The sequence below is a fragment of the Taudactylus pleione genome, unplaced genomic scaffold (genome assembly GCF_031769625.1).
Source record: "Taudactylus pleione unplaced genomic scaffold, aTauple2 ptg000389l, whole genome shotgun sequence".
NCBI classification, from domain to species: Eukaryota; Metazoa; Chordata; class Amphibia; order Anura; family Myobatrachidae; genus Taudactylus; species Taudactylus pleione.
This window is the reverse complement of record NW_028284790.1, coordinates 2,306,719-2,322,938: the sequence shown is the minus strand read 5'-3', so window position 1 is coordinate 2,322,938 and position 16,220 is coordinate 2,306,719. Positions and strand designations below refer to the sequence as shown.

Below are 16,220 nucleotides of genomic sequence, written 5' to 3'. Positions count from 1 at the left end.
CAGTGTAATTTTTTTGTGTGTAAAATCTAGATATTTTTTGCATGGGTGGTAGAGGGGTTGGCGGCGTGGAGTAGAGTGGAGCGTGTGGGAGTTTGCAATGAGCGGGGGGAGAGTTGTTACTAAAGCAACAAGCAGTGAATCGTGAGGCTGCCTATTGCTGAATGGACTCCTACAACGCAGTGCGTTGTGGGAGATCAGACAGGAAGTGTCTGATCTGAGGAGCTATGTTGCAGAACGGCGTTGACTATCACAACCAAAGGTAAGTAAGGGTGGAGGGCAGGTCATGGAGATGGGCAAATGGAGAGACGTGAAGGTGGCAAATGGAGAAATGTGGAAGCTGGCAAAGAGAGAGACATAGAAATGGCAAAGGGAGAGACATGGAGAGCGCAATGGGAGTGAGATGGAGAGGGCAGTGGGAGAGAGATGGAGGGGGCAGTGGGAGAGAGATGGAGGGGGCAAGAGGCAATACTTTTCTCTTTCATTTTAAATACTTAGGGGTATATTTACTAAAGTGAAAGTTTTGAGAAGTGGAGATGTTGCCCATAGCGACCAATCAGATTATAGCTATTATCTTCTAGAAGGTGCTAGTTAAATGTTAAGTAGAATCTGATTGGTTGCTATGGGCAACATCTCCACATCTCAAAACTCTCACTTTAGTAAATATACCCCTTATTACGTTATTTTGACCCAACTACTTAAAAAAACAGGACTGCTCTGTAATTATTTTGGCTTAAGGGTGCCTTGAAAAAATTATGGAGTTCCAAAGGGAGACACTAAAGCTGGGTACAAACTGATAGATATATCGCCCATTCCATTGAACGGGCAATATATCTATAGTGCATCGCCGAGTGTGTACAGCGGATATGTCTGTGAACTACATCATTCACAGACATATCCGATCTGCTGGTTAGCACAGCAGATGGCCGATATATTTGAAAGATATATTGGTGCATCTGCTGGTGTGTACGGGTTACCCACCAATCACCCATAGACATACTGCAGGGGCCCTGCGGTGATTGACAGCTAAACTAGGGGGGAAAATTTAAAAGTCCGCCCAGTTGAGGTGTTAAGCCTGGCACATCGGCAGACGATTGGTATGTGTTTATACACTTCCCAATCGTACAGATGTGTTCACATACATCTTACTACCTTGCGCATTAAACAGCGATATAGTCACGCCATGGCATGTCTTGGTAGCGGAGAGCGTCTTTTTGTACAACCTTTACCTTCAAATGAATTGGATGCACAAGCAGCTGCTGCTGATTAAAATGATATGTAGCATGCCTATATTCTGTGTGCGACTGTGGGTGTATCTGCATGCGAAACGTTACGTTACAGTGTCACAGCTGACACTAACATAGTATTTTGCATGCATATACACCCGCAGTCGCACACAGAATATAGACATGCTACATATGATTTAATCAGCAGAAGCTTCTTCGCTTTATGAATAAGACGCATTTGAAGGTAAAAAGTTGCACAAAAGGATGCTTGGCGGTACCAAGTCGTACTGCGCTCACGCGTTATGTTTAACGTGACTTCTAGTGCATGGAGGTAAGATGTATGTGGACACATCTGTAGGTCAACTGACCCGTCTATCTAGTCAAGTGTTTTTCAACCACTGTGCCACGGCACGGCCGAAGCGGCTTCCCTGCAGCCACTCCTTCTCTCAATGCTCTTTTCCAAAGCCCGAGCAGCAGCTCAGCTTCCCGCTACCCGGCGGCAGCAACAGGGACATCTAGCAAGATGAGAGGCCACATATGAAGGGCCTGGAGGTAGGCTCTGTGTACTCTTGCTGACCTGTGTGGAGCACATCTGGCTATACAATAGTCTGGCACTATCTATCACATGTATATCTCATCACTGAACTTTAGACTTTCCCTCAGGTGTCAGGACACTGTTTCTGTGTTTCTCCGCACAGGCCATGCGTTGTTTGACATAATAGTGTGTAATGGGTATACATAGTAAGAGTGATGTTACAGTGTCTTTGGTTAGTGTGGATCACTGGAGCTGTTTCAAACCCGCTCGCTAGGATGCATTCGCTCGTAGCTGGCTGATTGTGGATTTCTGCGCATGCTTATGCTTCGCAATGCGCGTGCGTGAACCACTGCAGGAGATTGGGAAGCGGTCGCTCGGCCAACATAAACAGCCCATCTGAATGAGTGACAGGAGAGGCAGTTTGTGGGTGGTGACAGGGGCAGGCCACTACAAACGGGGGAGTGGAGGTGCAAACGCAGGCGTGCCCGAGTGTGCCAAGGCTGTTTCACAGAGGCGTGCATAATTAAAAGGCAGCATCATAGTAAACGTCACCTGGTGGGATTTCACACTGAAGTGATAGCAGTGCTTGCGGCAGGGTATAGTCGACCTCAAGCGCTGAGATCGCATCCGATGGTGCTCGATGTACCAATGTTTTCAGGCACTTCCAGGAGATAACGGGCGCAAGTGGGTGTCTTATGAATGGCTGATGGGTGTCTGCATACACAAAGTGATTGCAAGCCAAGACATAGTGGGCGTGCTAATGCCTTGTCGTGCGATTGCCTGCCTTGCTGGGCGTGCTCTGAATTTGCATAGGCAGGGTGCGAGTGAATGCATCTAGTGAGCGGGTCTGAATGAGCTCCACTTTTCTGCATCTCTCCTGTACCTGTGTTGATAATCACTAGTGTTATTATTACATAAATGTGCCAATGGGCTGTATTAACTGCCTTATAGTTCTTCTATAAAATAACATGGCACCTGTGCTATGTGATGCTGGATGATTTTACCTGAAAGACAGTTCTTGAAAAAAAAAATCCTATTTTGGTTGTTGGATTGCTTGTCAGAAAAGTGGTGAAAATCTCTGTGCAGTCACATGCACTATGGGCCTGATTCAGAGGTGCTCGCTATTTGCGCGCGCTCGCTCTGAATCAGGGTGGGCCGTTTTTTTTTAATTTTCACCGGCCTCCAGGCCGCTCGCTAAGCTGTGGGTGACCACCCACAGCTTTAGCGGGTGGCCTGGCGACAGGCTTGCGACGAGCACTTGTGGTAGGGTCTCGTCCACCGCAAGCCCCATTGAACTTCCTGCTCTAATAGAGCAGGGCTACGTGTGATGTCAGCAGGGCCACCTCAAACGGCAGGCGTATCTTTGGGAACGCCTCCGTTTGGCCAGCCCCCCCCCCCCCCCTACAAAACGGGGCGAGCTGTCGATGTTGCTCCGTTTTGCTGCGAGCCCCGAGCGGGTGAAGTTTTCACTCGCTCCGGGGCTCGTGTGCGCACTGCCCGGCCATAGCTCGCGAGCGGGTCTGAATCAGGCACTATGTCATTACCACATGATATTCTGAGTAACACATACATGTATATTTCAGAAAAACCTGGACATATATTAAATATATGTTGATATTTGTTATTATATTACATTTGATTAAAAAAAAACTGATGGTGTGCCATGGAAATTTTATCAGTGTGTCTCGAGTTGAAAAAGGCTGAAAATCACTGCTCTAAGGGCATGATTCATGTTTGTATGCAAATGCCAATGTTTACGCCGATTGAGCGATTATTAGCCATTGCGCATGTGTATAAGCTCCACTGTGCATGCACAGCAATTGTATAGCGATTGCATTCGTACAGATGATTCATTCGCAAAGAGAGTGACAGGTAGTTAGCATTTGGGGGAGTTAATGGGGAGTGGTTAGAGAAACGCAGGTGTGTGAGGACCGTTTAAACACTGTCTTCTGGGTGTGCATAAATTAGCCACTGCGTTCTTGCTTGCAGCAGGAGAGCCCTCTGCGTATATGGAGACCTGCTGTGTCTGTGACAGGTTAGACCTACTCAACAGACTGGTGGCTGTCTGATCTGCATTCAATATTTCCAAAGTTTCCGTTTATATGCGTGAGCGGTGGATGTGAGATGTTTTCTGTGGGCGTCTCTATGCACTGGACCGCAGGGGGAGTCATTAGCATATGTTCGCAATTGTGATTACACATTAAACGATATGTGTACCCATCGATGCGACGGGCGACTCCAAGGATGATGGGCTGACATTTCGGGCAGCCAGTACACATTAGATAATCTGTTAACCGACTGCCCGATAGGTTGGACCCTGCCACATCTCACTGCATGGGGTCGTCAGTTGCATCGTCACATTGAACTGCGTGTAGGGACGACCTGATGATGCGACTGACGACCAAACAGGAGCGTGCATGGCCCGACATAGTGGGTACACTAGGCGATTTTGAAAATATATCGGACCGATCCGTTCGATTGACCATAATAATGTCTAATGTGTACCCACCTTAAGTGTGTTGACTTAGACGCAGATCTATTCCACTGCCTATGGTCTTGTCCCATTAATAGGGGGGCTTGGATCCATGTCTGGAGGTTTGCTTCACATAAACTACTTAATTAGGTTCCATTAACTCGTGAGTGGATGCTACCATAAGGTATGAGAGTTTCTAAAAAATTACTTAGTAATATCGGCAGCAGCTATAAGGTATGGATCCAAATCCCATCTTCTCTAGACTTGTTCATGGAAAAGTTACTAGCTGGAGGCTTCTCTTCCAAAAGAGAGACACACGGAACAGCTGAAAGCTTTACACAACCTCCCCTAATAAGGAAAATATTTGGCAGTGTTTTCACTCAACTCTCGGCTACGAAGAAGTGTTTTTCTACAAGACCCCCCTGTTACCATACCCTTGTTACCATATGATTCTTCATCCAATCTCCTAGTACCTCCTAGATTGTCATTTCGCTAACATATTGGTTTTGTTTACTGCAACTACTGTGACATTTAATTAATTATATTATTGCTGTCAATATCTCTTATTATACCCATATGATGTGACAACACTTTTGGCACTTGTTGTGGCTCTATGTATCATGTTAAATTACATGTGCTGTTTGCTCCAATAATATATATATTTTTTTTAAAAGTACAGGCAGAAATTTATCTACGGCGGAGTAATTCGACTTGTTTACACCTATGGGACATTTGGATGGGTATGGTCACAGAGCTCCATCTGGTGGTGGGGGGGGAACGACGACGTGGGAGTTGAAACACAATAAAACCAGTCAAAGCATGTAAACAAATCTCCCAATGCCCAGAGATGGCACAGGGTAGTGGTCATGTTGCAAATGGGCATGGTGACACCTCCAGGTGTGTTCCTAGGATTTTGTAGCATTTGACTGCTCATTACACTATTACTCCAGGTGCACGTCTTGAACTTTCCATTCATTAACACTGGTGGGCATGACAGCCATTCATCAGTGTCAGGTGTCAACAATGTTCTGCTAGTGGGATTTTCTGCCAACTCTCTGACCTGTGGGACATTGCTTTCCCTTAAATCTGATCTGCCCCACCTCAATCGAGACAGTTCGGTGGAATGCATAAATCCAATCATGTTTGAGTGATCTAAAGCAACTTGCAACACAAAGGGCCAGGACAGTTACATGACAGCAGCCTAACAGTTACAGGCTATTTACTGTAGTTTACTTTGTACCCATAGTAGAGCTGAAAGATATACTTTTATATTAATTTAGTCACCTCTTTGAGCATCTCTTTTCTTCAGATCAACAATTTTACCTTTTAACTTTTGGCTGTGAACACGCATTCTTTGTAAATGGAGATTAATTGGAACAAATTCAAGACTCTTTTCTCCTTTAGTACAGCTGGATTTGAAAGAAGTCCCTGGGGAAAAAGCACAGGAATTAAAACTGTAAGTATCTCCATGTTCTGCAACAAGCAGATGGTTATTTCCCATTTTTTTATTTTCTAAGTCTGAGCAGGGTGCATGCATTGAATCTTTCCAGTTCATGTTTTATTGTATACATGATTTCTAAGAAATTAAAAGATTTTATTGCTCCATCACAGCATGGACCTTCTCGGTAATCTACAGAGCAGTATTTAATGTGCAGATATGCTAATGTATTATAAGTGACATACATCCCCTGCTGTCTACAACAGGGACCCAGCATGGTGAAAATGATGGCCCATTTATCACACATTATGTTTAGGCTGCACTTAAAATATAGCATTATATAAAGCCAAAAGCTGAAATACTACTCATTTTATTGACTTGTCAAAATAAAAATAATGAATGCACAGTCCTCTCCTCTATATTTCACATCCTGGTATATTATCTTCTTCCCCAGGACTCTTGTGTTTATGCCATACTAAGCTCTTATGGAATGGGTTTTCAGTGGCATTTCAAAGTAATGAAAGGACGGTGCAGCTACCTGCCCACCAAGCCCACTGTTATAAACCCCATCCCGGCTGCTGGAGCTTAGGCTCCCAGGGAATACTGCTGTAATTCTAGTCAGTCAGCATAAGCACAAGATAATGGATTTTTAGTAAATGCATTTCCTCAATGATGTCAACCCTTCTAAAGAAACAATAGAAAATAGAACTTCTATCCCCTGAGACCATGTACATACGAGAGTTAAAAAAACAGCAATATTTGTAAAAAGTGAAGATAAAACCTTGTACAGGTACTTTGTCTTCACTTTTAAAAGTGTTTAGACTGTGTCCTCAAAGCCTCTATGCAGCACAGTGTTCTAAGTGCTGACAGTTATGCTCATGAATGCTGCAGACAGCGCAGAAATAGATGCTAACGCTTCTCAGAAAGTGAGTGTGCAGGGGTCCACAAACTCACATTATTGCCCCTGAATCGGCATGGGTTATCTTATACTGTATGTATTTATGTGCCTGAAATGTTTATTTTACCAAATCACACAGTTCAGTCATATATACTGTATACTGGCAGTCTTTCCCTAACCACAGACACTAATGTCTAGTCCTGTGCTACTCTTCATTAAAAATTAGACTACAAAACATTTGAGGTGACCACCAGCATCATATATAGACTGTTGTTGAGGTTTTATATTTATTTACATGTCTTCCTGTGAGAAAACTTGGTGTTAGCCAAGCTAGCCGTCATGTAAAGAGAGGGACAAAATCACATTTTACATGTGCAATTATATGTACGGTTTGCAGGGTATTTCTGCCAGCTAGGATGCAAATTGATTCGCAATTAGAAAATAAAAGAAACATTTAACACTACAAAAGGAATAAAACAAACACCATGAATAGAGAGAGAGGATGCACTAATGGTGGTACAATAATCACTTGCTTGGGAACAAATGAATCATAACAATTTAGCGTTTTCAGAGAGCCAGTCAGACTTACACATCAGTGCCAGTAAGAAATCCAGTATAGGGAATTCTCTACTGTCTCGCTTCCAGATTCTACAGATTTTCAAGGATACAGGATAATAAAAGTATCCATGATCCAAGTATTAGTCCTGGATAAGACAAAAAGGCACCTAGTGTCTGTCTCTCTCACTGTGGCTGGGCCCATAGGTAAGACTGGAAGCAGCTCCTAAGTTCACATGCAGTTTGGCATGGTACAGTAAATGTTTAGCTGCCTTCAGTTCTACAGTTCATGAGGCTATAGCAGTGGTTCACCTTATTGGAACTTATGTAATAATTAGAGTAAAATACATATGAAGGAGATTTATTAGGGACAAGAATTAGGGCTACCCTAACAATGCTTTTTGCAGTACTGGAGAGAGCACCAGGCCACCTACTGAAGAACTGTTTATTATTACCCTTAATTATCAGAAATAAAAAGCAATAACAGTAATTTGTATATTAAAGATATAAATGTGGTGCAATTTAGCAGCTTTGGCTTGTTACCTGTATATTTTTCTAGCTCAGCAAGGCTCTCCTGGTAGATGCACACCATCTCTTCATAGTGACTTATAACACTTTGTCGCAGGTTGTCCCAGTGTGGAGAAAGTTCTCCAAGTTCCTTCAGTTCTTCAATTCTGTTTGGGAAAAAACACCACACTGTTCAGTTTAAAACCTACGTACCATTTATAGAACCAAATTTTATAGCGTTTCTTTTAAGGAGGAACTAAATCTAAATTCCTTAGATTCAATTTGAAACCATCAGCACCTTTGGACCCGATGACATTTGCTATCCAAAGCACTCTTTGCAGCAGTGGGGTAGCAAAAGGGGAAGTAGCAGTCCCAACGCGCAAAACCCCAGTGGCACATGGGGAAACCCCCAATATCATACTTGGACTCTGGGATGCTTGGTCCTTCCCATTCTTTGCTACTGTGAAAACTCAAGCCTAGTCTGTTCAACAGTTACAGGAACAGCACTCCTATTGGTGGCAGCACTCCTATTGTTGGAAGCACTCCTATTGGTGGCAGCACTCCTATTGGTGGCAGCACTCCTATGAGGACTCATAACAACTGTACATTGGGGACCATGGGGAAGATGTAACAAGCAGTGAAACAAGTGGAGAAGTGGTCTAGTGGAGAAGTTCCTAATAGCAGCCAATCATCTTTGAGGTCGTATTTATCAAGTACATTCTATAAAATGGTAGGTAGAAGCTGATTGGTTTCTATGGGCAATTTCTCAACTGGTTAACTTCTCCATTATTTACACTACTTGATACATGTTCCTCTATGAGTCTTAAGGCACCTACACACTAGGTGATATATTGAGCGATTTGGCCAATTCCGACACATCGGAACGACAAATCGTTTATATTGTCCGTAGGGTAACGCACGATGCCGACGCGCATGCCCATGGGTCGTCCATCACATCCTCAGATCTTTTGTACATGCAGAAAGATCTAAGGATGTAGCTAGCGATGCCATGCTGCCAAATGCAGCACAGCCCCCGCTACCCCCCTTGCTGTCGCTCTGTCGCTGCCGGCATCGGCAAGTGTTTATGCACTTACCGAAGCCGGCACCCCTAGTGGGTCCATTGCGCACGATAGATCGGCTGGGTACACATTGTTTAATGTGTACCCAGCTTAAGTCATACTATTGCCTTTTGGTTTTAGACCAACATTCAGAAGCCCAGAGAGCATGAACCTTCTCCCATCTGCACTCAAAACAAAATGGTCACTGTTACAAACATAATTCTTGCCTTGTTGGAAAAGTGGGATAGAAACATTGCAGCAGTGCCGGGATGGAATTCTATTATGTTATGCAGTTGAATTGAGTTTAACTCTGATCAGCGCATTGAAACATTAATTGTAACATTTGCTTATCTTATTCACACAAGAGAACAGAATATGAGCTTTTTGATTGCTTATACGGAGATTTGGAGGAGCTGATCGGCTACAGATCCCCAATTGTGTTATTACAGTTTACCCTGCTGCTTGTGAGTTGGCAGGAAAATGACACTTTTAATGAGTAATATCATTTGTGTCATTATTACCACTGATCGTCAGACAAAACACACAAAGTATGCAGATATTGTGAGGAAAGATGAGGAGGAGGAAGAAAGTATATTATTAATACTATTCTCTAATTATTATCTAGCACGGTAGGAATTTGTCCATTTTATTTTGTGTAGGACAGGATATTTTTTGCATCACTTATGCCACAGTTAGTATAAACATTGTACACTGAATAGTTTTAAACTAGTATACATTTGCTAAATGCCAATCCAGTAGTTGCAGTTATATCTGAATATTATAAAGTGCTTTCATTGCTCCTGCATAGCACATAACAGCTCCGCATGAAACCACAATAAAACCAGTGGAGAAAAAAAAAATGCAAACTAAAATATCAACACAGAATCCTATGCAAATCTATTTTAAACTCCGTAAAATTTAAAACTTGTATTTAAACTGAAATAAGTAAAACTTGACATGAGCTAAAAATGAACTTGTGACTTTTTATTAATATGAAACCTTCACAGTCCGGAAACTGCATGAAACAAAAATATATATTACTTGACTGATATTTCGGTCCAATAAATGTTTTCGAAGCTTGCCAAGCACCCAATAAATTTAGAGCAGCTCTGGCTTCTGTGCTTGTGCATGAACCCAGTAATCGATCACTGTGAAGAACTAATGAATGTTCACAGTACAGGCAGATCGCAGGAGTTCTGCAACTCATTACTAGTATTAGCACTGTAGATCTTTCTACAACACAGGCCTGTCCAACAGACAATCTGTGAGCCTTAGGCACACTTGCGAGTGTACACAACTAATTCTCTTTTGTTGTGGACAGTTAATGCCATGTCACTTTCAAGAAACTGCTCAACATTTTTAATAGTGTAATAGAAATTAGTGTAGTAAAAAGGGGTGTAGTAGGTATTACCGCCGGCAGCATGGCCGGCGGTTCAAATCCCGACAGCAGAAGCCTGGCAGAGGTGAAGATCCCGACTGCTAAATAAGGTAAGTATCGCTTACCTAATTCCATACCCTAACCCTCCCTTAGGGGTGCCTAGCCCTAACCTCCCCCCCAAGTGCCTAACCCTAACCCCCCTCTAAGTGCCTAAACCTAAGCCCCCCTTCCCCACAGCCTAAACCTAAGTCTCCCGGGGGGTGCCTAACCCTAACCTCTCCCCCAGGGGTGCCTAACCTTAACCCCCCCTTCCCCTAGTCCAGTGTTGGCTAACCTTGACAATCCAGCTGTTGTGGAACTATATATCCCAGCATGCCCTGCCACAGTTTTAGCATGCCCTAATAGCAAAACTGTAGCAGTGCATGCTGGGTTATGTAGTTCCATAACAGCTGGAGTGTCAAGGTTAGCCAACACTGCCCTAGACTAAACCTAACCCCCCCGGGCGGTGCCTAACCCTAAGTCCCCCCGGGAACCCTAAAACCTAATTCCCCCCCCCCCCCCCTCCACAGCTTACCTTCGGGAGTCGGTCCTTTGGCATAGGTCTAATGACAGGCGTCGAGTTTTCGTTACCTGTCTTTAGTACATTGCCAGAATATGACAGTCGGGAAGCCGGGGGTCGGGATTTAGACCGTCGGCTTCCTGACTACATCCCAGTAAAAAGTGTTACCCAATTTACATATAATAAAATTAGAACAGGTTGAGGGAATTGTCCAACAGAAATCCTGCACAGTTATGTACATTAAATATTGTTTTAGACACCATTCCTATAAAATGAATCCCAGCTTGCATCATACTAGATGTCCAAACAATCACAGGGCAGGCTTATTATTGCACAACCATGATGAAATACAGCATGGTTCAAAAGTAATAAGTCACTGCTCAGTCAAGTGAAAACTAAAAATGTGCGTGATAACTGAAACTGAATCTAATACATGTGCTGTATAAAATCACATTAAATGTGCTACAAGGGTGAGAGATGAATTATGTTCCAGAATTATGAGACTGAGTGCTTTACTTCAACTATTCAATGTTAGATCACTATATTCACTTTTGCTTACATTAGTACTTGGCTGTCAGGTTGTCAGGCTATCAGAAGGTCATTCAGCTCCCAACTGCCATCTCACAGGCTGTGTTTGAAAAATGACAGTTGGGAGCTGATTGGCTGGCACCTTATCACTTTTCACTCTGTCTCCTAACACTGCTTAGTAAATAGACCCCTAAATCTCAGTTTGTTCTTTGTTATTTCTTAAAAATTGGTGACACAAAGGCAATAGTTTAAAAGTTCTACATTTCTTTTGTCATTTGGGGAGTTTGGGAAGCTCTTTAGGAAACAAATGCATTATTAAACAAAATGGTGCTCCATCATGTCCATTACGCAAGAACCCTAGGGTTGGGTATGGATAGCATTAGTTGCCACTTCTTTAATCTTTCAGATTTCTATTACCCCATCAAAGTCCAAAGGATGATGAGGAATTTGGGGAAAATGTAGCAAACCTTCTAAAGAGGACAAGTGAAGCTGCCCATAGCAACCAATTAGCTGCTAGCACTATCGCACGCTCCCATGCGTCGTTCATTGTATCTTCAGATCTGCCTGCAGTGCAGGTAAGCCTGGACATCCAGTGGCCGACACCATGCTTCTGGTTGCGGCAGGGGGAACGATCTATTGAGCGGTCGTACACCATATAATGCAGTGTGTACGGACCGCCCAATATATCATGCCGTCTCATCTGCCATCGCTAGGTACACACATGGTCTAGCGTGTACCCGGAAGCTGATTGATTGGTACTTTATCTCTCTCCACTTTATCTTACTAAAAACTGTGATACGTCTCCCCGTACTTTACTTAGAGCAACAAGCCTCCAGCTAACTGACAAGTGGCTGCTTAACATAATTAAAAGATGGCCTGATGGCTTATCTCTAATTACATTAATCAGACACTAGTTTGTTAGTAACAATAATTAAAGGAGATGTTTTATGTTTGACAGTATATTTACATACCTAAAACATATTTTACACATGAAATACATGTTTAGCTAAGATATTGCAGATGGCCAAGTTTTCCAGTATGCACAGCTGTATTAGCCCTAACATTTTCCCTTAGTACAGCACATTCATCACACGGATTATACTGTGTAGCACATTACCCACCATCATAGTTTTATATTTGAAGTCGCTATTTAATAAACTGTTACTGGGTATTAAGTGTGATGAGCGGTGGCCATAATAAAACTTCCAGATTAAACACTGTTTTATGCATGCAAATGGTGTAACACAATAAATAATTATGCATACATACACATATACATGTAACTGCTGCCGCATTCATTTAATTTTCTGTACATTTCCCAGCATTGCAATTCACTGCTGAGTGAGTGCAATTATTAAAGTTGGAAAGATAGGTGTCATTACTAGCATTAGCTTGGCTGATAGAGGCTATAATAAGTATACAAGCTCTAAAATACAGCACTGCACAGTGCATTACAATTTATCAAATATATAACTCGCTTTGTTACAGAGATCTCAGAAATTCATTTCATCCACTGGCAGAACAGGGTATTTCAGTGAAGCACAGCCCAAAAATAATAATCTTTTTGGAACGAGGACAAACATAAAATGAATTTGGGCAAATGTTGTGACTTGGAAATAGATACACATATTTTTAATGTGGTTTTGAATATGAAACAAACCACCATTTGTTCAGTACATTTGCGTTGGCCCCAGAGAGAGAAGCTGTTATTGCAAAATGATTTAATCTTCAACAGTGAATATACAAACAAGTTCACACAACTGAACAATAGATAATCTGCCTTGAAATTCTGTTTGGGTACTCTAGTCTATAGTACCATGATGTAAGCTTTTCTTTCCAGCGTACTTTATGGTCATTCAATTCACCATGCAGCACAATTCTAAACAAAAATAATGTAAACATCACACTAATGCTGTATATAAAACAACTTCAAAACTAAATAAACAAGGTATGCACTCAGACGCATTTATTTAAAATATTAATCTGCTTCATTAAGTGGAGTTTAGTAATGTACAGTATCCACGGTTTTCAGCAGCAACTTGTGAGTATCGCATTTTGGTATAGTGCAGTCCCACATCCCTTTTTTCAATTTGTAAACATGGCCATCACCATGATGGGATGCTATTTGCTTAATTATCTTATGAGCCACACCTTTGTGAAAACCCTTACTTTCAATATGCTTAGGTGTCCCTCATTTACCCAGGTGTTAACTGTTTTTGTCCACTAGTTGCAAGTGTAGTATCAATTGTGTTTTCATTTTGTTATATTACAGTATGCCTAACACATACTTGCCTACTTATGAAAAAGCATTTCTGGGAGATTGTGAAAGTAACACCTATGAGAGCGGCGGTAAAGTGGGCGTGTACAGCTACATCTGAGAGGCGTGTCATAAAATAGATTTACATCCAAATGTAAATGACCCCCAAAGCAGTTAGTAAGATCTACTTGTTGATGAAAACACACTGATACTTTTCAGAAAATACATGTAGCCATAGGGATCATTGTGCCTTATAACCAATGTAGGGAAATCTCATTTGAATGTATATATATCTGTTTTTTTATATATAATAGCTTCATATTGGGGGTAAGGTGCAATAAGGGAGATTACTAGACTCTTCAGGGAGGCAAGGAGATTGTCAGGGAGACTCCCTGAAATAGTAGCAATCAGGGAGAGTTGGAAAGTATCATTGTGCTGTCCCACAACCATCAGAGAATTGGCTGGTGGCCATGGGTGTAACTACCATAGGTGCAAGGGGTGCAGCTGCTACAAGGCCCAGAGCTTAGGGGGGCCCATCTTCCTTTTCAAAGTTACGTGTGTTAAGTACAGATGTCACCATTGGGTGGTACATAGTGGCCCTTACAAACTTTTGGTATGAGGCCTTCAAATACCTATTTACACCCCTGCTGGTGGCTGCAGGATAAGATGATAATGTAACGTTTTTCAATTGTCACCTACAATAAGACCTTAGAATTGTTTGCCACACCCTGAAGAAGTGTCATAATACTAAGAACACGAATTACAGTGCCGGTCAATCTACTCATCCTTCATTTGTTATGCCACAAAAACTTTCTTAGAGCTAATTTCCACCTGAATTTTCATTATCAGAATTGTTCACAATATTAGAAAAGATTACTCTTTAAAGGCGGTTACACATTAGAAGATATTTCACCCGATCGGGACGACATATAGTCAAAATCGCATAATGTGTACCCACTATGTTGGGCCATGCGCGCTCCTGTTTGGTCGTCAGTTGCATCGTCAGGTCGTCCCTATATGCAGCTCAATTGGACAATGCGAATGACGACCCCATGCAGCGGGATGTGGCTGGGGCCGACATTTCGGGCAGTCGGATACCAAATTGTGTTATGTGTACGGGTTGCCTGATATGTCAGCCTGTCGCCCATCGCATCGCTGGGCACACACTTCATCTGATGTGTACCAAGCTTAACTTTATCTAGGTAGGTGACAGTTAAAAAACAGAATTTTACAGGGTCGTGCTAACAAAGTACATAGTTCACAATGTAGCGGAACATTTCACTCATCTTAGAAGTAACATTGACAATATCACTGTAAAAGAGCTATTTTTTATTTTTAGTTCATCTATAATTAAAGTTGCCTTTACTAACATAAAAAAATGACAGTTAGGGACTCATAAAGGGTTGACTGTACGTTCAACTGAGAAGTGCAACATTTTTTTTTTGTCTAGTGCATGCAGGGAAAATGGTGCGTGTCTTAGCTTGTATGCAGACTGAGACTGAATACAGTAAATTCGTGTTTGCATTTCCTACGTATCATGTAGAAGAGAAGCAGCTACTTATACTGCCTCTCCCCTTGTGCAAGATCCCTGTTGTTGGTCAAATTGGGACTTTGCTTTAACTACAGTATTAATAATTAAAAATACATATTTTACAGTAAGTAATATGATCAGCCGTAATATGCATATATTCTGTGTGCAACTACGGGTCTATCTGCATGTGAAACACTAGGTTACAGTGTCACAACCGCTGACACTGTAACGTAGCATTTCGCATGCAGATACACCAGCAGTCGCACACAGAATATAGGCATGCTGCATGTCATTTTAATCAGCAGAAGCTGCTTTGCGTTCTATTCATACTGCTCGCTCTGTGAATAAGACACATATGAAGATAAAAAGTTGCACTAAAAGACGCCTGGCACTACAGAGTCACACAGCACTCACATGTTATGTGTAACGAGACTTTGTAGCGCACAGATGATTTATGTATCTGCACCTGCGGCTATGCAAAGAATGTAAATTGTGTATTTTTTATGCTCAAAGCTTATACCTCAGATTTTGGCGTACACTAAATCGTGTCCACTCTACATGAGTTAAGGGGCCCCAATATTGGAGTATACTCATCATGACTGAAGTTATTCAGTATAATAAAGCTCCATCCAAAACAGTGCCTGCTGCAAAAATGTTTCTTAGGGGGGTCAATACCCCCCCCTCCACCAAGCAAGTGAAAAGGTAAGGGAAATCTTTTCTTTTTTTATTTTAAGGTAAAAATGTTGAAACTCAGTACGCCCCTCCCAATGAATACTCATGCACTTGGAGGGGTTTAAATAGCATAATTTGCTCAATAAAGACTTGTCAGCTTTCAGGTGAATTACTTTAAAAAGATGATGAGGTTTATTGATGGGAGAGGGTTTTTTTTAACTTGCAGATGAGAGGTAAATTATTTAAGCCAACTTTTTACAAACTTGTATAAAAACACTGAAAAAATACTTTGCAGACATTTTTCTGTACCCCAAAATGCTGGAAAGACTTTCATTTGATGAAAAACACTTGCTCACTATAATTTTTCAACCATTAATAAAAAGTGAAAAAATCAGCCATTTGACACCTTTTAAAAACATCCACTACTTTCCTTATGACCACTAACAGCCTTCTATATGGTCCTGTAATCACAGTTGTCACTAACAGTCTTCTATATGGTCCTGTAATCACAGTTGTCACTAACAGCCTTCTATATGGTCCTGTAATCACAGTTGTCACTAACAGCCTTCTATATGGTCCTGTAATCACAGTTGTCGCTAACAGCCTTC

The 16,220-nt window shown here is 41.9% G+C and overlaps 1 protein-coding gene across 7 annotated transcripts in view; it reads right to left on the bottom strand.

Annotated features, from left to right (window-relative positions):
- Window positions 1–16,220, bottom strand: part of INPP4B (inositol polyphosphate-4-phosphatase type II B) — an 813,539-nt gene that overhangs the window by 200,821 nt on the left and 596,498 nt on the right. For all 7 annotated transcript variants that reach the window (XR_015869683.1, XR_015869684.1, XM_088445787.1 and 4 more), the window contains 2 exons: window positions 7,666–7,796; window positions 5,555–5,659 (listed from right to left, as the gene is read on the bottom strand). Coding sequence is in view for 5 of the 7 variants with exons in the window: in XM_088445787.1 (XP_088301913.1) it covers window positions 5,555–5,659; window positions 7,666–7,796 (236 nt within the window). In the remaining 2 variants the exon portion in view is untranslated. The remainder of the gene's footprint in view (window positions 1–5,554; window positions 5,660–7,665; window positions 7,797–16,220) is intronic.